General features: G+C 39.7%; 1 protein-coding gene across 5 annotated transcripts in view; it reads left to right on the top strand.

Moving 5' to 3' along the window:
- Nucleotides 1–21,324, top strand: part of DVL1 (dishevelled segment polarity protein 1) — an 84,772-nt gene extending 63,448 nt beyond the window's left edge. For 3 of the 5 annotated variants that reach the window (XM_062593276.1, XM_062593280.1, XM_062593279.1), the window contains 10 exons: nt 2,521–2,614; nt 2,949–3,018; nt 3,821–3,960; nt 4,286–4,362; nt 4,828–4,895; nt 6,513–6,662; nt 11,437–11,568; nt 12,487–12,654; nt 13,171–13,377; nt 18,530–21,324. In XM_062593276.1, coding sequence (XP_062449260.1) covers nt 2,521–2,614; nt 2,949–3,018; nt 3,821–3,960; nt 4,286–4,362; nt 4,828–4,895; nt 6,513–6,662; nt 11,437–11,568; nt 12,487–12,654; nt 13,171–13,377; nt 18,530–18,948 — 1,525 coding nt within the window. In that variant the 3' untranslated portion in view covers nt 18,949–21,324. The remainder of the gene's footprint in view (nt 1–2,520; nt 2,615–2,948; nt 3,019–3,820; nt 3,961–4,285; nt 4,363–4,827; nt 4,896–6,512; nt 6,663–11,436; nt 11,569–12,486; nt 12,655–13,170; nt 13,378–18,529) is intronic. The other 2 variants (XM_062593277.1, XM_062593278.1) reach the window with 2 other exon arrangements.
- Nucleotides 21,325–21,843: the final 519 nt, after the last annotated feature.

Here is a 21,843-nt window from a genome sequence, read left to right as displayed (position 1 = left end):
TGGAATAGCACCAAGTTACTACCAAGGCTACTTAAGGCAAAGAAACTCAGTAACCTGTCTGCTGAAGCTCTTCTATTCCTATCCCATATTTCCATAACTTGCTATCCAGCCCTTTCCTAGAAAGTGGAGGAAGAGCTTTGCAACTTTGCAATCCCATAAAATGTATGATAGTAGGCAAAATATGGATCTGAACAATGAAAATCAGTTGCTTGGCCCCTGTGAGGGACTTTAAAGTACAATTAGAGTAGGCAAAAAGCAGATAAAATTATGATATTTTGTCTTTTCTGTTATTGTCTAGCCTAGCTGCCTCTGAAATTAGTGGAAAGTCTTGCATCATCATGCAGAAGACCAGGCCTGTCATATCTCTGTGTTGTCTCTGCAGCAAGGAATGGAATCTCTAGGCAGAGGGTTTGTTTGCAACTTGGAGCACTGAATTTAATCAGTGGAAGAAGGACACTCACACAGGTCTTATAGCCTTCCTAGGCATTTTATTGCTTGACTTGGGTTCAGGCAGAAAAGTTCTCCCAGGGTCTTTTACCTATTTTCTTCTTGCTGTACTCCTCAAAGAGGAGGCAGATTCACTGTGGTGTGAGCAATATGCCTTGCTTTTCTTCAAATTCTTCCTGACTATTGAGTGTTGAAAAGTTTTAGCTGAATCCTGCTAATGAGATCTTCTGAGAGAGAAGAGAAAGAGAGTTAAATTGAAGAGGAGAAAGGAAGAGGGAGAATATTGTTAGTAAAATGATTGTGACAGGCAATGTAAGGGGCTAACATGAGGTAAATCCTTCTTTGCCTCCTTTCTGAAGGGCTTAAGTAAGATTCAAGTGATACATCCGAGTTTTGCTGATAGTGGGGTGGTGAAGGGGGAGGACAGAGACGAAAGTTAAATGCTGGAGTATTTGGTTTTATGGTGTATGTTACTGAATTTTGGGAGCTGCTGTGGGCAGTCCAGTTTTTGTGGAGAATTCTAGCTCCACAAAAAGCACCTTTGCCCGTACTTTCAAAAAGAGTGGTAGATACTAAACACATTCAATTTGGGGAGCCCTGGGTCTAAGGGAGCTCTCTTATTTTCCTAGCTGAAGATGCTCAGCCTCAGAAAATTAGGTGCTGGGAGTTCCAGAGATCAAGAATTATCAAATCTTTGATCTCTTTTGAAAACATGAACTGTTGGCTCTTTAAAACAATTTGGCATGCTGAGAGGGGGAAAAGGAATGTGTGAGGTTAAAATAACTGAAATATTTTTGTGAACGCAAAGAATAAGCCAAGAGATTTACGCCCTCTGAGTGGTTCCATCGTCTGTAATACTGCGTTCAGCACACTTAACTAAAATGCATCTACTTTATTCCTAATGGGTTTTGCAGTGTAGTGGGTTGAACTCCTATGACAGCAAGCTCCTTGAGGTTGCTGGTATCAAGTTCTCCTTGTGGTAATCTAACATTTATATATGTGGCTAGAGCTTTGAAGACAGGAACGTGGGGACTAGGGAAAAAGACTGGCACTGTCATCTTCATGACATTGCTAGTTCAGTTACTGGTATGGTAGGGTTGGATCTTTTTTATCCTGATTAAAGATGAAGCATTACCTGCTTTGTCTGTTTTACCATTCTTAACTTAATAAATAGAGGAGAGGTGTCTTTCTAATGTTATGCTGCCTCTCTGAAATCTAGGCTTTGTTCCAGGCTTTTGAAGTTAGTTTGGGCATAGAAATTTCTCTTTGAGTCTTGGTCCTCCATGTGTAAAATGGGAATAGTTAACATTCTTAACTCTTAGGGAGGATCTTGAGGATAAATATATATGTAGAATTTGACACACTGAGGCTGTATAATTCTGAGAGAGCCTTAAAAAAACCCCCCTACAACCAGAATAAAAAGAACAAAAAAATGTAGAGTTAAATCATATTCACTATTCCTGGGTCAATATTTGGTAGTAGCGATAATCAACTGCTATTTTGTTTCATAAAATTCAATCCTCTATATTAAGTTCCTGTGAATATGGTAGTTAGCACAAGAAAATAACAGCACCATGATAAGACTCACAAAAATTAATATTAAGAGATCCTCTGGGTTGTCTGTTCAGAAACTTCTCTCACAGCAGTGTTTAAAATCACTACTTAGTGTACAGCTGTTCTTACAGTGTACATTTTCTTTGATTGGCATGAGGTCAGGACCACCTTTAAGTACTGAAAAATAGCTACCTGTGATCTTGGGGGGTTATATCTGTTGAGATGAGGTTTGAGTTCATTTTATTTCCAGAAGGAAGAAAGCTGATAAATTATACTCTCTAATCCATCAGTTTAGCTGGCAACTTTTCTGTGCTCCTGGGCAGCTGCTAGGATAACAGGACGTGCTGAGGTCAAGCAGCTGTTAAGCAACAGGCAAAGCAATGCTTTGTAAGCTAGATGATGGTGTCTGCATGATTTATGATCTTTGTATCTGTGGTAATCAGCCTTTTTGGGAATGGTGCAGAGAATGGCAAATGGCTCAGCTTTATAGAGTTGAAATTTACTCTGAATTTCTCCCAGGTTGAGTAGCTCCACTGAGCAAAGTACTTCATCCCGGCTTATACGGAAACATAAACGCAGGAGAAGGAAACAAAGGATGCGGCAGATTGACAGGGTAAGACTAGCATTGTAATTTTCCGAGGAGGTGAACCATGCTTTTGAGTGTAGCATGTGGGTTAGGAAGAAATTCAGATTCTGCGTCCTGTTGAATTCATTGGAAAGACTCCCTTGGTTTTAATGTTCTCTGGACTAAATCTCTAACATTTCAAATGCTGCAGCATTAGGTGGTTCAAGATCCTTTTTCTCCTCACCCTTCCTCCTTTTGTTTTGGAGTGATTGCATTTCTTTTTGCCTCTTTGAGACCATTCTATAATTGTCTTCAGTTATTGTTTTTATTGTCTGTCTCTGTGATATTTAAAACCTGGAGAATTCTCTGTTATGTTTTGCAGTCATCCTCGTTCAGCAGCATCACTGATTCTACCATGTCCCTAAATATCATCACTGTCACACTCAACATGGGTAAGAAATGAGCAATGCTTTTTTTATGATGATGTTAAGTGATCCAGATGTGTTTTTGTCTTAGTACAGTAGCCTATGAAGCGGATCAAAAGTTCCCTTAATGTGAAATGACTCTGGTTTGAACTAAAGGATATGGCAATTGAGAGTTGTTCTGTTGATGGTGCCCAGATTCCTGGTCCAATACAACATAGTTGAGTCAGTTGCAGCAGCAGATCAGTGTTCTTCCTGATAAGCCTAGGAAAGGGAGCTGGAACTCTGAACCTGGGAAATGGAGTTCTGCTCTTATTCCTAGGAATAGTAAAGGGTCAGGTTTATTGTAAGGCACAAGAGTAAAAGGACACTAAAGTTTGCATTCCTGCTGCTCATGCATTTCTTTGTTTAGCGAGATGGAAATGGTCAGGACTGTCAGTCAAGCTCTTTTCAGTAGCACTGAATTCTTTCTGCTTTCTGAGGTATAGAAAAACAAGCATTGTCTAGTGCTGATCAGGTGCTTAATTTCTAGGTGTAGACACATCTTTTCAATATCATTTCTCTTGCTTATTTTTAAATTCAACTTTTCAGTGTCTTTTATGAAAAAACAATGTTTAGCAACTTTTCTCACTGCAGAGAGCATGACAGGCAGTCACAGATCAAAATGGTAAACTGAGATAGTTCTAAATCAAACATGGCCCAGATGATGCGTTGGGAGAAAGCCATGTACTGATTTTGAGGACTGAAGTAGCCTGGTGATAGCTTTTCACTATCATTCCAATCACCTTGTTTGTTTTTTTTTTTTCCTACTCTCTACTTTCTATCTGTATAGAAAAGTATAACTTCCTGGGGATCAGCATTGTAGGACAGAGCAATGACCGGGGCGATGGTGGCATATACATTGGCTCTATTATGAAAGGAGGGGCTGTGGCAGCAGATGGACGAATTGAACCAGGAGACATGCTTCTGCAGGTTGGTCCACGTCCAAAAATACATGCTGCTGGCTCATACATTAGTGGCTTCAGCTCAATTATCCCACCAGATCCACGGACATAACAATCAGCTAATAGAGTTCACCTGTAGTTACAGGAATGTGTATAGACTGCTATTGCTTGAAATTATGAATCCTTGCCAACTCTTTGCTGGATAGTTTATGTGCTCTGAGAAACAAAACATTTCTGCAGCTGCTCAGAAGAGTGGAAACACTTATCAGGCAAATACATTTGGAAACAAATAATTAGCATGTCTTTACTTCTCCTGTTGCAAAGCCTGACCTCTGCCTCTTGCAACGTTTCAGGTGAATGATGTCAATTTTGAGAACATGAGCAATGACGATGCAGTACGAGTTTTGCGGGAAATAGTCTCCAAGCCAGGGTAAGCCTATTACAAAATCTCCTTTGCTACTTATCCTTCTTATGCAGTTATTAGTGTTGAGTAAATATGAGGAAAATCAACATTTTGGTCTGACTAAGCAACCAAGTGTGGCTTCTGATCTCAACTCTGAACTTCACAGTGTAAGTAATGAATAGGCTAAAACCAACACAAATTAGGAGTTGCCTGGTTTTGATGTCACTATTTGTTTATCTGATCAGAGTTTTAAAATCTCAAGAGCTGATCATTCTGATTTTCACTAATAATGCTGCTCATATATGGAAAAACTGAAACAGCCTGATATTGGTTCATACTGCATGTACTTTGACCAGCATCACAAAAGCATTTTCAAAATCTACTTGACATCTGTTGCAGAGGAATAAGTTTGTTCAAAAGGGTTCATTGTGGTTCTCACAATGTCTGCAAGGAAAGTTAAGAGTCATCCTTGCTTCTTTTCTTTCTTTCTAGACCTATCAGCCTAACAGTAGCCAAATGCTGGGACCCTACTCCCAGGAGTTATTTCACCATCCCCAGGGGTAAGTGCATGTCTATGCTCTTTGCTGGATTCCTGTAGAGCCTTCAAGGTTTAAAATATTTTCAATTACTTTGACATCTAACAGATTTCCTTTCCCTGCAAGTTCCATATTTTAGTTCAAGATTTTGATGTATTGTTTGCCTTTTGTTTTTGAGGCAACAGTTTAAAGCAGCCAGTGGGGCATCTTAAGTGTTTAAGATTAACCCTTAAGCACCCACTGAATTTGTGGGAGTCTCTTTTGATTCATGTAGCTTTGGATCAAGCTCTTAACTATTTGATGGCTATATCCATGGCAAGTTTGGAGGATAAACATATTTAAATGTTTAAAAGCCTCTTTTTGTCATGTGCACTTGTTAGAATCTAAACTAAATATTTTTAAAATTTGAGGCAATATGCTTCAATATGCATAAACATTGGTGAAAATGTTCTTGTTTTAAAAGTTCTGTTTTAATAAACCTTTCAATGGCTATAAAAGATCTGTGTGCATGTGACAGTTGCCTCCTGCTGGTGAGTGCTTTATTTGTTCTATTGGAACCAGCTTTGTTACCAATTCTACCATGAAGCTGAGGATTTGGTATTGTCCATTGCAAAAACTGCAATAGACTCCCATAAACTGCAGAAGATCACTTGATGAAGTTCTTAGGAAAATTGGCATCATCAAAATAAAAATCCCATATATCATATTTCAAATTTGCAGCAGGGAGAGTTTGAGTATTAGTGTGTCCTTTGTTCATATAAGGACCAGAGACAAACAGCAGTATACCTGCTGTGGGCTAGATTTCTTGCAACAGTGTGTGAGTTATTTTGGGAAAAATATCTACTATAGGCAGAGCTCTTTTATATAATTTCTAGCTTTAAAAATCATCTTCCAAAGAAATGGAACAACAGCTGCCATAATTCAGAAGAGAAGTAGTAATCCAGGTTACAGGCAAATTCAGTTTATTCCCAGATTTATAAATGACAGACCGTGTGGCTGTTCTTAAAATCTGAATATAATTTTTACTCCTTTCTGTCTCCTGTCTCTTCAAATGCACATTGTGTGTCTTGTCTGTTTATTTTGCAAGACTATTTCCATTCTAAAATGTTCCACTGTGGCTACTGAAAAGACTGAGAGGGGAACTCCAGGATGCTCCATGTCTGCAAATACTGAGTCTACAATTACTGTTTTATTTCACCTTCACTAGAAGACTCTCCCTCTAAGTGATTATTTTGGGTCCAAGCCCTTAGAAGTAGGCAGTGATTTTCCTGTTGATTTGTGTAAGAATTGGGTAGCACACACATCATAGTGAAATCAGAAATTCTATCTCACTATATAGAATAATAGTGAATTATTATTACTGGACTGATAACTTCATTCCCACAAGGGAAATGATTTCACTCCTACAACAGTTACAGGAACGTGCATGTCATGGTTGTATCCTGTTAGGTTGATGCAGCAATTCCCAGATAAAACCACATGCTGCTGACAAGCTGCCTTCTGTTCCCCCGTGCTAGCAGTTGCACGATCAGAGTGGCAAGGACTTGTGTATTCAGGAAGCATTCCCTCTTACTTAGATCCTGGTGTTTACTTCAAATCTGATTCCATTTGCTTGTTTCTCCTTTTCTGATTGTTTTGCAGCTGAACCAGTGAGGCCAATTGACCCTGCCGCATGGATCTCTCATACCACAGCCATGACGGGAGCGTACCCCCGTTACGGTATGAGCCCCTCCATGAGCATCACCACATCTACCAGCTCCTCACTAACAAGCTCAATTCCCGATTCGGAAAGTAAGTCACACTGCGGCCAGCGCAGGGCAGGCGTCTTCTGCTTGGGGCCTGCAGTGCAGAGGTGTGTGCAAAACCGACCCTAGCAACAAGCACGATGAAAACTACAGCCATCACAGAACTCTTGAATGTTTTCTTAAATCTGTAAATCTTGTGGGGAGCATAAAACTTTTTTTTTTTTTTTAGGTCAGAAGTTAATGCAGTGATGTTTTGCCATCCTTCATATCCAGAAAGTGGGGATGGCTTTTGGTTCTTTTTTTGGTTAAAAGTTATTAAAAGTTACAAGGCAGGCCTCCTAATTTATCCCGTCAGATAAATTTGAGGTGTTGCTCCCTACATTTGACTGTGGAGTTTTTTGTTTGTTTTATTTTTATTCTTTTTAGAGATAGGAATCATTTCCTTCCAGGTAGATACCAGTGGATAATAATGTATGTTGGTATGTGCTAAGAAGCTTCCCACTGATATTTTCGTAGCCTACTTTATACTTTCAGGTCACATACGTAGTATGGTACAATTCCTTTTTATAGAATTTATTGAACAAGGGAAAAACAAGTTTAACTTCCCTTCTGAAATTAAAGTTAGAGTTCAGCTTCCTTTCATGATTTGTCCATATGTGGCAGTCTCCAGAATAGTTATAGCCATATAACCAATGAATTTTCATTATTCTTCATCTCATAAATTTTTGTTTAAAGAATGTAATTTTTTCCTCTCTTTGACTCCTCCTTTGCTTTCTGATATGAGTATAGGATAGAAGTTAACATTTAGTTTGAAATATATGGCCATAAGGCAAAGCAAATAAACAAGGAGCACGTATTCCTCGGATCACTGTTCAGTGAAGTTCACTGGCTTTAAAGTTCTGAGGAAAACATTTCATTTGTGAAAAGATGCTTGTTCAATATGCATACACTGAAAATCAGATAAATAGTTACGTGCTTAACAAGTAAAGGTATGCTGAAATATCTGCCAGACTCAGATTCTAAATTAGAAAGACTGTTAGTAAGTTTCTTTTTCATTTTGTAAGATTTTCCAGAAAGAATAAAAAAAACAACAAAAAAGATCTTTTTAAGACCGATATGTTGATGATTAGTGACAGAATCTTCCTCAGACAAATGTGTGGCTGAACTGTGAAGATTTTAATTTTGGCTCTTACTTGGTGATGTCTTTGCATTTGAGGGGACTATGTGAGTGTCTGCCTTTTTTTTCTTTCACCCTCTCTGATTTAGTAAGTAGATAATTCCTGGAATTATCACCTCACCTTGAATTGAAAGGAGGTTTATCTTTTTTGTAGGTTTTAGTAGCCCAGCTCCTCTTTAGATAGCAGATGGCACCACTGAACAGGAAATATATTAGCGGTAAAAAGCAAATGAACCACTTATGCCATGACTGTCTTATCTTGAGATATGTTTTCAGGCTTATTGGTGCTAAAGATTGTTCGAGTTGAATGTTATCTGCTGATCACTGTCAAACAGTAAGAGTTTTGCTCTGTTTACATTCCTTTTGAAACATTCATGTATTGAGTTCCTGGAAATATAGTAAAATGATTGAGAAATGTGAAATGCACACACCTTCTCAATCATAGTTTTTAAAATAAAGTTTTTTGGGGGAGCAGAACCATGTTTCTGGAGATAGCTTTTCATTTCTATGCCAGTGACATATGATGTTTCCTTTTCCGAATGCAGGAACTCGGGGAGTATCTCTGACCTTTATTGGTACCTCTACTGTCATTTGTTTAATCCTTCTTTCCTTGAGTCAATGCTGTAAACCCTACTGAACACTGGAGGCAGCACCTCAGGGCCTTGGGGACAAGGAGCACCTGTCATGTGAACTTTTCTGCCAGGAAAGGCAAAGTTGATGGAAGGAGGAGGAGGGATGGGGGAGGCGAGAGAGAGGGAGAAGAAGAGAACGTGCATTTACATCCCAAAGAACAAAGAGCTGCATACAGAATGGGGCTTTCTGAATTTTTCATGTTCTGGTGCAAGTTTCACCGTTTCACTTTCTTTGAGGCTACAGTCATTGGCATTTGGAGCAGATATAATATCTGTTCTATGAGATCTGGCTATAAAAATAGAGGCAGTGAATTAATGGAATCCTGTTAGACAAGGGCAAGTCTGTTTCAGGGTTTCCTGTTTTAAGTATTGTGAATGTCTTATGCTTTACTCTGTTTATATAACAAGGCCAGAATAATATAAATGGATTGAATACCTTTCCATTTGAATAGCTTCCTTTTGCTCTCTGCCCTCTGGATGAAAACTGAAGCTGACATCTGAAGCATTTGTACAGTCACTGTTGCATCCACATTAGTGGTTAAAGTGGCTGAGATTTTTGGGGCCCTACAAATCACCATCACACAGTAGAGATTATTCTGTATTAGTTCTTTATTTTTCCAAGTGTTTTCCTTCAAGCACAGGACTACCCAAGATAAGGCAGACTTGAGTTTTTTTGTAGTAGTTATTGCTGTAGTAGTTATTGGCTTACATGGGAGACTGTTCTGTCACAGTACCGTGTCTGTGTTGGAGCTGCTGTCTCAGTCAATACAAACCCTTTTGCTGGTTTAATATGCTAAAGTAGATCTTTCCAGGCCCTATTTGGCTACTGTGGGAGCTCCGTCTGCACAGTAGCACAGTCCCGTTGCAGGAGATTAACCTCAAGTATTATAGTGTTTCTTGAAAGCCCTGCTGTTTGGAAGTTAAAGTCTGCTGGCATTGTTGGAAAGTTCTCTTTTGCTCTTGCATTGACTTCAGACGAGTTTGGATTTCAATTTCAACTATTTCTGCTTGATAAAATTCAGCCAAGAGGTACTGCATAATTTGTTGGGTCTAGGCAAATATGTGCTTCCTCACACAAATGAGGATACGAACCAGAAGTGGTATTGCATGTAGTAGGACTTCCTTTTCCTACTGCACACACCTCTCTTCTTACTAGGATCTGCTAATGGGAAAAGATGCCACTCAAAACAAGTTAGTATAGCACTGAGAAGGAGCTTTGCAGCAGAACTGGTTCCTCAGAAAGGAGTTGCTGTCTGTGCTGTTCTTCAGGTATTCACGTATCTGTACAGATGGTCAAGTTGTCAGGATCACTGTGACTGACATGGTTTAGGTTGAAGTGGATGTATTTCAGATGCATATGAGAATCACATTTGAATAGCAACTAGCAAACTAGAGCCTATCGATCATTTGGCCACTGTTGTTTTTTATATGCAGACCAGTGGTCTCCAAGAAAATGAGATTTATTGCTCCCCACATATTTAAGTCAATTTCTGATTTTTTTTCCAAACATACTGCTTTTTGCCACTAACCAAACTAACTTAAAAAAGCAAAAGCAAAATTTTATTGTCTGTTCAGACTTTAAGGTATTGAAACCTCGTGTATACATGGCATGTGATATTTTAATGTGCATTAGCAGTGCATGTTCTGAAAGAAGCATTTTCAATTTTCATTGTTTCATATTTGTACCTTTTTTCAAAAACTTGAGTTGCTGGAACAGAGCAATATGGGTTCCCTTGGGGAATTGGTGATACGGGGAGCTGGGAGAAGGGAGTGGAGGAGGGTTTTGAATTCCTGCAGGAGGTGGGCCTGAACTGTAAACAGAGGACATGCATGCTGGATATGAATTTTCTAGGGGTGAAAAGATAAGAACAGGAAGGAGGACTGGGTGGTATATCTGAAGAACATAGTCCTTATGGACAGACAAATTGGTTAAACTGAGTCTTGCAGTCAGCTCAAGAAGGCTAGTAGACTCTTGGGCCCAGATTCACCACCTGAACTGCCAGTTTGCCTCTGTCTATGGTAGAAGAGGATTTTTTAAAGGAATTAGAATCCAAAGGTAGGCACTTCAGTTCAACAGGGTGAAACTGGGTCCTGATTTTGTGGTTTTAGTATAAAAACTAATCAGGAAAGTCTGAAGGCTCTGGTGAGTCAGCTCTGTCCAAAAGGCAGAGTGAAGTATGAATGGAGCAGTGGTGGCTGCTGAGGCTTTTCTAAGCTTCAGAAAGCTGGTATAGCTTTTCTAAGTCTTCTTAAGAAAGATGCAGGGGAAGGAATGTTTCTACTGGGTTAAATGACTTGGTGGCTTGTATAAGACTGGCAACATCGAGAGCCTGGTAAGGTTTTGGGGTTTTTTTTTTTTTTTTTTTTTTTTTTTGAGGAATATACTAGCCTTCAATTTGATATGATGGAAGCTTTTTTTTCTAATTTCAGTACTCCCCAATTATGGTCCTGTGCAGGTCTTAATGGGGATTGATATCCATGCTGAAGGGAAAATAGACATGGATATTATCTTTTTACAGATGGGTATCTTTCCTGACAGTTAACCCAGAAGTCAAAAGTTAAAGCACAAGCCAAAAGACCTTGCCTTTAAAGAGTTTTCCATATAGCACATTGAGACTTTGGGTGAGAAAGGGCTATTAATGTCAATTTGAAATGAAAACCTCCTGGGGTTTTCTTTTTGCAAATCTTAATGCAGTGTGGATTGAAGCGGTGCAGGACTGATCTGTAGCTGGTTGGTGGACTCAAGATGTCCCTACCACTTATGTTCCGTAAATCTCAAGTCATTTTCATGAGTGAAAGCATCTCAGTGACTAAACTGGTTGCACTGAGCACAATTTCTGAAGAATTGGTGTGAATGCTGTAATTTAAACCATTGATGAGGGTGCACTTGGGAACCTTTGTGTCTGTGTCTGTTGGAAAAGCTGTGTCTTGAAAAGCTTCACCCAAATAAGCTGAGAAGTTCTTTCAGAGTCAGTTGATTTCAGAGCAGCATGTAACATTTTGCCTTTTAGAATTAGAAGAATCTCCTTTAACTGTGAAGAGTGACATGGCTACTATTGTCAAGGTTATGCAGCTGCCAGATTCAGGCCTTGAAATCCGGGACAGGATGTGGTTAAAAATTACCATCTCCAATGCAGTGATAGGTAAGCAGATCAAAAGAATGCTGGGGGAAAACTCAGAGGTTTTTTAGAAGTAGGCTGTAGAAACTATATATATCATTTTGTTTTTCCTATCACCTTTTATGTTCCTGTTACTGGGTATTTGTGAACAAATCTAATTGTGACAGGAAGGAACCAATAGCTCATTTGAGCCTGGACAAGCAAACATAGTGTAAATTTCTCATACCTGTACACAGCTGCTCCTTAACCTTACATGTAGCTCTGGCTATCTGCCTAAGTTCAGAAGAGCAGCAGTCCTTGTAATTCCAGTCCCAGACAGCCATGTAACCTTAATACAACATTTTAATTATATTTCAAATTACCACTGATAGTCTGCCTTTGATCCAAGACTATCCTGTGACCCAAACTGTGCTAACATCTAACAATCTAGGCTGTAGTCAGTTTTTGCATAGGAGAGGACATAGAGAGAACACAGGTTTCTTGACAATCTAATATCTGCATTCTGAGGAAAGTGACTTTCCCCACCACTTTTGTTCAGTAAATCTCAAGTCATTTTCGTGAGTGAAACTCAGAAGGGATTGAACAGCCTTAACAGTAAAATTTTATGTTCGCGTATTTGGTGTCACTGTTAAATGTGGTATTAAACTGGGTGCAAGATAATTCAGTGCTTTCTTTGTTAACAATTCACATTACCACCAAACATTAAACAGCCTTTATTTTGCTGCAAAATTATTGCAGTTTAGCAGTGGACTGAATGACCTACCAATCAACTGAATTGTGAAAATGACATATTTTAAGCTCTTTGCAGCAGGATATTTACATATTTGTATTTGTGTTCAGTGCCTAGCACTGTAGTACTGCTGGCCTACTTGATAACATGAAGATTAAAAAAAAAAATTCACTTGGATCCTTCCATGTCTTCTCTTCCTATTCTGATTTTAGGAGCAGATGTGGTTGACTGGCTTTACACACATGTGGAAGGCTTCAAAGACCGACGAGAGGCTAGAAAATATGCCAGCAGCATGTTAAAACATGGCTACCTCAGGCACACTGTGAACAAAATCACCTTCTCAGAGCAGTGCTATTATGTCTTTGGAGACCTCTGTGGCAGTAAGTTTCCCCATCTGTGAAGGGCAAAGCTGCGTATGTTTTGTCCATTCTGTGCAGGCAGGAGGCACAGAAGTGTCCTGTAGGATTTCACAAGCGAGCCATTTGGAGTAGGCCCCCATTCTGAAGTTCTTTGACAAGTCATTAACATTTCCTGTTTGACTAGCAATTGGGCCACCTGGATAAGAAGTAGGACTCATCAAATAGGACATTGCACTGGGGCTCAAGAAAGCAGGGTTTATTTCTTGGTCATTGCACAGACTTTGTACTTACCAGTCACACTCAGTTCCCAACCTATAAAATGAGGATGATACCTCCCTGACTTACAGAAATATTGCAAAGGTACTTTGGCTCTCAATATTAAGTTTTCATATCTGCCCTACCATGTGTGGTATTTTGAGTGAACTCTGGAGATCGAGTCCTCATAGGCGTATCAAGTGCTGTGTCATACATATTACTAATATTCAGGAGTCAGCTGCTAAGGAGGAACACAATCTTCACCTTTTCTTTCTTTTGCAGATTTGGCTGCACTGAACCTTAACAACGGTTCTAGCGGAGCCTCGGATCAGGATACGCTTGCCCCACTTCCACATCCTGCTGCTCCCTGGCCATTAGGCCAAGGATACCCATATCAGTATCCTCTACCCCCTCCGTGTTTTCCACCAGCATACCAAGACCCAGGCTTTGGCTATGGTAGTGGCAGTGCAGGGAGCCAGCAAAGTGAAGGTAAAGTAGTTAATCTGGCATATATTTCTACAATTACCATTATCGCTGGCCATTTGCTTGAGCTCCCTAGTATTGTCTGTGCTCCTGTTGTAGTTTTGTATGCTATCTGCATGGATTTAGTTTGACTGCACTTAATGAAACCTGTTTGTGTATGTGATGGAGTTAGCCTTTCAGCTCTGTATTGAAGTTGCCAGTGGCATTTTAACTAAGTCAGTGCTACGTACTGGTTTTAGTTATACTGGTATTTTGTATCCCATGAAGAATGCCAGTGGGGAACTAGAGCCATGCTGTTTGTTGTATCCAGAGTAGCTCTGGCACCTGTACCTTTCCTGTTCAACAGCACCATATAGAAAACTAGTGCTTAAATAATGCTAATCAGGCCAACATTAATAACTTAATTATTAGCCCTGTTAAGCAGATGTTTAAAAATTAGTATTGCCTCTTTTTCAGAGGTCAGAGCCATTGCCATCAGTGGAGGCTACGTTTGTTATCACTAGAAATCAGGCCATTGGTTGCTGATGTAACAGGGATTAGAACCAAGGTGTTCTTGGCTTTCACTTAAATGCACAAAAATGTAAAATCACCTCTTCACTTGTGTGAGAAAAGTGTGAAGCAACGAGGCTGATGGTTTACAGGGCTGAAATACTGCTCACAGGGAGGAGAGTCTTTTTTTGTAATATATGTTAGAGGAAAAAAAGGTAATACTGCATGGATTAAAAACCTGACCTCCTCCTTCTCTGCTGTAGGATCATTTTATGATTCATGGTTAAAATTTAGTAAATAAAAATGGTCTATTTTAGAGCTGTCCATACAATGCTCAGCTGTAATGATTTTTTTTAATCATTTCTAAGTGGAATTTTGCTTTTGAAAATGCTGCCAGTAAAGAAAAGGTGAGGATTCTCTGTGCATTTATGGTAAACATCCAATAACTTGGTTGTAGCTTCTTCAAAATTACTGCACCCAGTTAGGTTTTTTGCAAATTTGGACAAAAGAATTTCGTAACAGGAACTTTTTCATAAGATTTTAGCGCTACTACTTCTCACCTTATCTCAAAATACGAGTCCTCCATAGGGGAGCTCGAAGTGATGTCCAGAAGTTTTAGAACTACAGGCTGATTGTGCTGGGAAGGATTTGGCTTCTTTGGCAGCCAGTTCTATGGGTAGTATACCATTGCTGCTGGAATAGAAAAGGTATGGAATTTTATCCATGCAACCTGTATTACCAGCTAAGAAAGCCTTGTGAAAGGCATCAGGAGTGTGTAGTTTTGAAGAATTTCAACTCTTTCCATGTTCATTTTTTGGAAACTACACTGCTGTGTTGTTTCTTCTTTTGTAACTGTTATTCCCTTGTTTTGTTCTGAGCAAGCATTAGACTGAAGGATTCATAAAGGAATGGCTGACTCTAGGGGATTGGTAAGCTTCAAATGCTTCCATAATAATAATAAATTCACAGCATGATCATTTAGACTCTTGTGACCCAAATGTTTAGCTGTATTTTTTCTTTTCTTTTTAATTGTCCTGGGTGCTCAGCCTGTCTCAGTGCACAGTAGTCAAATATTGTGGCATTAGCAGAGTGAGCTGTTGGACTTCTATGTGACTGTGCTGCAGTAGCCACCGGGGGACTGACATCAACTACCTCGTTGTCAGCTCAGATGGGAAAATCTTATCATTGGTCTCTTCAGCTCCTAATTTAATAGTCTGATGGTATATGCCTGGATTTGATATGTCTACCAATGCCCTTCAACTTCAGGTTTAGTGAAAAACACTTCAGTGTTCTCCATAGGTCTCAGGCAGGTAGTTAAGAGTCCTGGTCCACAAGGATGTATTAGTAAATCTGGATATGGAGAATTAGGACTGGGTTTCTCATGGTCTGCCATTTATGTGCAGTGTTAGTTCATAGCTGATTTCACTGGGTGGATGAGGGCACTACTCTAGAGCCAAGTAAATCAGTCATATGTTTTAGAGGTTAATGCAACTTATTTCCTGATGACTGCAGATGAAAGCCCAAGATATGGATCAAGGGGCAGATTGTATAGACATGTGATGTTTTGGTTCTATTAAATGTTCTTTTCCAGTGTAGGTTGCTGCTTATTTCATCTGAGACATACCATTTGTCCCTGTTTGTGGTACCTAGGGTTTATGTTGTTTTAAAAGGCTTGTGTAGGCTTGCTGGAGGGAAAGATACAGGTGTGGGGACCAGATCATCTGCAAAATATCTCGATTACAATAGTATTTAGATCAAATTCACATCCCTGCTGTGCTGGACACATACTATATAGATGATCTATTAGATATCTGTTAGAGATCATCAAGGTACAGTCTAAGGTGATGAAAGAAGTAGGATGCGAAATAGATGTCCAGAAGAAGGATTTGTTCAAGGTCACAGGATGACAGTTGCCAAGATGGGAACGCCAGAAGGGTCTTCAGAGCCTTTATCCACTAGATCATTCATCTCTGGAGGCTTTCCTGCCCCTGTTCAGGAGGGTTCACATAGAAACTTCTGTTGCCATGAAATGAGATTTTGAGGCAGCTAGAGTCTCTATGGCTTTAGGGGGTGGAACAACGGATGGTATGTACGTCTAGTGGTAACAGAGTGAAGGCTGATAATACGTTGTGGCAATGCAGAGTGTGGCTTTTCTAGGCATTTATAATGCAAATTTTTTAAATCCATTTTACTTGGATTTAAAGTTGTCCTTTGAAGCAAAAAGCACTGCCATGTTTGTATCAAGTTAATAGTAATTCAGACTTCAGCTTTAGGGTGGGATGCCTGTCTCCAAGACAAGGAGAGTGACACCAAGGAGGTGACACTGTTTTTAAATTGCCTTTAAACTCAAGGATCAGAAGGGCTTTGTGGTTGTTTGTTTTGTGACAGGACTTAAAAGCACGTCATGGACAGTGAACCTCAGCATGACCGTATGACTAGGACTATGCTGCTGATTATTATTAGAGAGACTAGTGGATTTTTTTTTCTTTTTTTGCCATTCAATGAGTTTGGAGTGCAGCTACAGAAAATGAGGTTCTTCTAAGATAAGAAGTCTGTATTAAGCACTTGACCTCTTGGAATCTTGTCAGATCAGATAGAGATGCTATTGCAGACAAGCTATAATTTGGGATAAAAATATGATGGATTGCCACAAAGCAGTCTCAGTCCTACAGAGGTTGTGTGGAAAACCTCTCAAGATCCGTAATACAAGCTTTCAGTGCAGTTTTATCTCACCCCGCCTGATCTTTGTTCAGCTACAGGGTAGGGAACTGGTGAGGAATTCTTGTATATGGAGAGCTTACATCAAAGAGTGATGACCTTGAGGATGATTTGCACCATTGGAATGGGAGGCAGCAGTGCCTCATGCGATAAAGGCTGAGGTGTATTAGCTGAGGAAGGGTGAAAATAATACAGAAAATTTCTTCTGCTGTAACCAATGTGCTGCACTGGAGAGCTTAGAAATGCCTCTTGGTAACAGAACCCTACAGCAAGATTAGTCACTCTTGTTAGAGTTTGTGCATGATGGGGAGAGGTCAGTAATAGTTAATACCTTGTCATAGATACTGTCTGTGTTGTTCCATATCTACTGTCCCTAGAGCAAAGGCTGTAACAATCAACTTGCTAACAAGTAGTTCATCCTTTCTTATTTGTCTATACTAGATTGTTATAAGACATTTGAAACAATAGCGCAGAGTACTGTTCCTCTTCAAAAGGCTCATATAAATGAATCCTCATAGCTTTTGGTGGAGGTGGGTGAATGCGTATTAATGTCTCCATTTACAGATGGAAAAAAACTGAGGCACAAAACAGGACAATATTTTTCTCAGAGTGCAGAAGAGCTGATAAGGGGGTGCAATCAACAAGTAGTACTTCAGAGTCCCAAACTCAATTTACTAACTTCAAGCCCAGTGATTCTGAATTCTGTTCTCCCTATATCCTCTCCATGTATTCATTTATCTCCTGCACTCTGCAGGAGAATCTGAGCTTCCCAGCGTATACACCAGGTCTGTCTAGTTCTCCTATCTCTTCTTCTTGCCTGCTGTAAACATAGGCCCTTGCAGGTGGAGGGAAGTGATCATTTGTAGTTCAAGAAAGGAGCAACTCAGAATCTTTCTTGTTTCCTGTTTCAATAACTCCAGTGACTGGCTCGTTCTTTCTGAAAAGCTGTGTCACTATTCTGGTGACTGGGGATCCTTTTTGGAAAGATAGTCTTGCACTAAGGGTTTTGGCTTAAGTTCTATTATTTATTCCCAAATACTTTGGATATTCTGATCTTAAAAGAAAAAAAAAAGAAAAAACCCTTGGAGGTGTCCCTTATCTTATCTCTATCCTATCTTACGTTTCATGGTAACACAGCATGACCTCCAACTTTCATTTAAAAAACAGTTCCAAAGTTTAGTGAAGCTTGTTTGTAGCAACAGCTTAGCTTACATACCAGTCATTTATACTTCCAAATTGATTTAAATACAATTACCTCTGTTCAGAACATCCTGCATGTTTTAAAATCTTTTAGATAATTGTATTTACTGATTCATTGCAGAGCAATTCAGCAAATGACTGTTTTGAAAAAATCCCCAACAAGCAGTGTAATGATGAGGTGGGATTTTTTTCAAAGAATCTGCCTTGACCCTTCTGAGGCCAGGAAAAGGACATCTTTTAACCTCAATGTAATTTGACCCTGAATATGTCTGCCCAGTATGATGAAGAATGACACAGGAGAAGTCAAATGTGTTTGCTTTTGAAAAGCATATGCCAACAGAAGATAGCAAGACAGAGCCAGTTAAAATTAGGTTAAACCTTGTTTGCTTGTGAGTCAGAAAACAAATATCTGGTGCTACGTTGGATTTTTGTTCTTTCCCTCTATCCAGTCATTGAGGAGGCGTGTGAATAGATGGTTTTTAGCCAGTAGTTCTAAACTAGCTCTTGCTTTCATTGTGCAAGCTCTAGAGGTGTGTATGTGTACCCGTGCATGGCACAGATTTTTCAGCTTTATTCTACTAATTGTCACTGCTAAACCCCATACACCATCAATAGCACGTTTAGGCCTGATTTTTACCATCACTGTGGTGATATCTGGATCTATGAGTTTTGGTAGAAGTTGATCTGGAGGCAGCAATGGAATTGAGATAATTCTACTTTTCTGTGTATCCTTTTCGCTTATGGGCTGTAGGAAGCAAAAGCAGCGGCTCGAACCGAAGCAACAGTGAGAACAGCAGGAGAGCTCTTGGCAGAGAGAAGGACCGCAAATCAGCTGGCAGTGGCAGCGAGTCTGACCACACTACCCGCAGTGGGGGTGGTGCCAGCGTAGTGCGTCGGGAAAGGCCTGTCAGCCAGCTCAGCCACCGGAGTCATGTCTCTGCTGCCCAGAGTGAGAGGAGCCACCACAGCCATCACTCGTACGGGCCTCCAGGAGTCCCACCCCTCTACAATCTCCCCAAACTGGCTTCCAAAGTCTACGGGACAAGCGGACCCCCTGGAGGGCCGCCTGTGAGGGAACTGAGCTCTGTTCCTCCAGAGCTGACGGGGAGCCGGCAGTCCTTCCAGAAGGCTATGGGCAACCCTTGTGAATTCTTTGTTGACATCATGTGAGAGGAAGTGCCTTCAGACTCTGCTTGGGGGGAGGGCTGGGGTGGGTTGTTTTTTTGTGAGGGTGGAATTTGGGTGTTGTTGAACATGTAATAGAAGAAACTTGACTGTCTTGCATGTCACACCTTGCTGGTTTGCAATTGTGTATTGCAGAAAAAACAACAAAACAAAAAAAGACACACACAAAAAGAGACAAGCAAAAAAATCTCTTGGGATTGTTAAATATCAGCAAATTGATATATCAGCATCTTTTTCTTACCCTTTTGTTTTTCTTTCTTCCCTTCTTGTTTCTAATTGTGATTGGCTGGTGTATATTCACAACTTAATGGTCTTTGGTAATTGTGGCACCTACTTTCAGTGCAGTTAGTGTGTTTTTTTGGCTGATGCAAGGACTAATATTTTATGTAACTTCCAAATTTCCCATAATGAATAGTAACACCTTTATTCACCCCCCACCCTTTTTCTCTTACAAGAAAAAAATGATTGTTGGCTAGTATCTTTGATACTTCCCTGCAATGATGTTTCTTGTCAGTCAGTGCTCTGAGTAGATACAGCATCTGAAAACGTATGGGCAACATGTGATTGGAAAGTAACAGGCTCAAACCAGTTCCCAGAAGAAGACAAAGCTCTGACGACCCTCCTCTGATGACTAGGGAGTATAAATCTATTTTATTTTATTTTATTTGTTATCCTATCAAGGATGTCAAGAGTTGGACTAAATGATCTCCAGAGGTCTCTTCCAACCTTACCAGTTCTATGATTCTATGTTATCCTATCACGGGAGTGGTGGAGTGTTGCTACTGTATATGTTCGTTGTACAGAACTTACAATGTTATTTCATTTAGTAGTGTAACGATGACTTTGTCGCTGCATTTCCTGGGCTGTTCCTGGGCATTTCAGTCATATCCCTGCTGACAGATGTGTCCGTTTTTTTCTGATTATAGCACACACTTGCATACTAGTTTTAAAGTTGTTTCCACAGAAATAGGATAATTGCTGCTACCTCATTCCATTAGTGTAGCTGCAGCTCTTACTTTTTAAAGGGAGTATGTATCCCATTCTGGCAGAGAGGTAGGTGAAACCTTCCTCTCATAGGGACATGAGTATTAGTTTTGATGACCTCTTTCCATTCTTCATTTCTGAATAGTATCTTTCTCTTTTTCCCATCTTTATCTCTGCGCTGAAATGGAAACCTGGAGGTGGCTAATCCCGATTGCCGTGTTACCCAAGTGTACATGCATTGAACATAGATAGGGGCTAGCTGTTAGCAGAGAGGCAAGAGGGTGTTTTGAGAATAGTCCATAAATGGTGTAATGATTAAATCTTTATGCCTGACAGAGCGAGACCTGTGCTAAAGATCATGTTCCTGCTGGGGAACTTTGGCTTAAGAAACTGCTGTGTTGCATATCCCCAAGATTTCATTGCTACTTATTTTTGGCTCTGAGGCTATGGGCACTTAATAAAATGTGTTCAGGAACCTTTGCTGAAGCTTAAGAAGTTTTTTCAAAAGTACCTGAATTAGGGTGTGTTAGGAGCATACCCACACCCAGTTAAGAAGGCTCGTCTAATAGGAAATAATACTCTGCAGTCATTTAGTGCTGTTTGACAATGGGGCCATGCCTCAGTTAAATCCTCCCTTTTGAGATACCTAACATATTTGACATATTTTAGGACAGGTGTTTTAAAATCAGTCTTTACTGTATATAAGCATTTCTTTTCCTGATAAGAAGTTTCTTTCTGTTGTGTTCTGTTCTTTATGGATAGTTTGAATATCCAATATGAATGTCAGAAAAGTACATCTTTCTCACTGTATATGTGTAGTCTCACGTTCCTTTGTCATCCTGGAAAAATACTTTTCAAACTGTCCATTTCATATGTTATTCATTCTGATATGTTTTGCTACTGTTTCTGTTCTTTTTACAGATTTGTGTGCATATAAGCAGATATCCCTTTTACAAAACTCAGGCTAACGTTTTCAAATGTATGTGTTACTTGGGAGGCCTAAGTCTCATTTTCAAAAGGAATCTAACCATTTAGGAAATTGTGCCACTCAGATGAGGTACCCAAATTATTGAGCTTCTAAACCAGCTGAGTGTTTTTGGATTACTTGCTCACCAAGAATTCCCCTAAAGGCTTTATCACATTTCAGACATGGTGCTTTTCTTATAATCTTCTAGGCTAGCATAGATTGCAAACTTGGTGGTGATTTGTTCAAAAGACTGACACTATCTAAAGCTTGACTGTGCAAAAGTATTCTTTCTTTTCCTTTTCTTCTTCACCTAGAAACACAGCAAAGACACTAACCAAATTCAATAAACTGGTGGAAAGATCAAAGTTTAAAGTAATGAAATAAATCACAATGAAGTCCTTTGTCTCCTATGTCTCCAAAGACATTGTTATGGAGTCTGTGACTTTACTGACAATCACAACGGATTCTGCTTTTAAATCAATTTTAACTTTTCTGATCTCTTCCTTATTATGATCTTTCTGTCCTACTTTTTTTTAAGGCAGAACTTACAAGACAGGAGGAAAAGACTATCATTTTAATAAGGTATTTCCAAAAGGATAAAGGCTGGGGGCTGAGCACCCATGGAAACCAATGTGTTTAATTGTCTCGCATCTTTTGAAGAGTTGCAGTATACATACTCGCTTTTGTGTGTGTGTGTGTGTGCGCGTGTGTATGCCTGTGTGGTGCTGTTGGCAGAAACTGTTTTGTGTCTTGTTTGCTGCTATGTTGAAATGACTGTATTTTATACTTCCTTGTATGTGAGTAACTGAAATGGGACTGACAGTCCATAACATAGGTATGGAAAAGTGTTTGCAGAGGAAATCAGGCTGCCAAATCCACCTCTGTCTGTAGGTTAGAAATCCATGTCCAACCTAAACTAGCTCCATCCA

This window comes from Rhea pennata, chromosome 22 (genome assembly GCF_028389875.1).
Source record: "Rhea pennata isolate bPtePen1 chromosome 22, bPtePen1.pri, whole genome shotgun sequence".
Classification (NCBI taxonomy): Eukaryota; Metazoa; Chordata; class Aves; order Rheiformes; family Rheidae; genus Rhea; species Rhea pennata.
The sequence above is the reverse complement of the archived record's forward strand: the minus strand, read 5'-3'. Positions and strand labels throughout refer to the sequence as shown.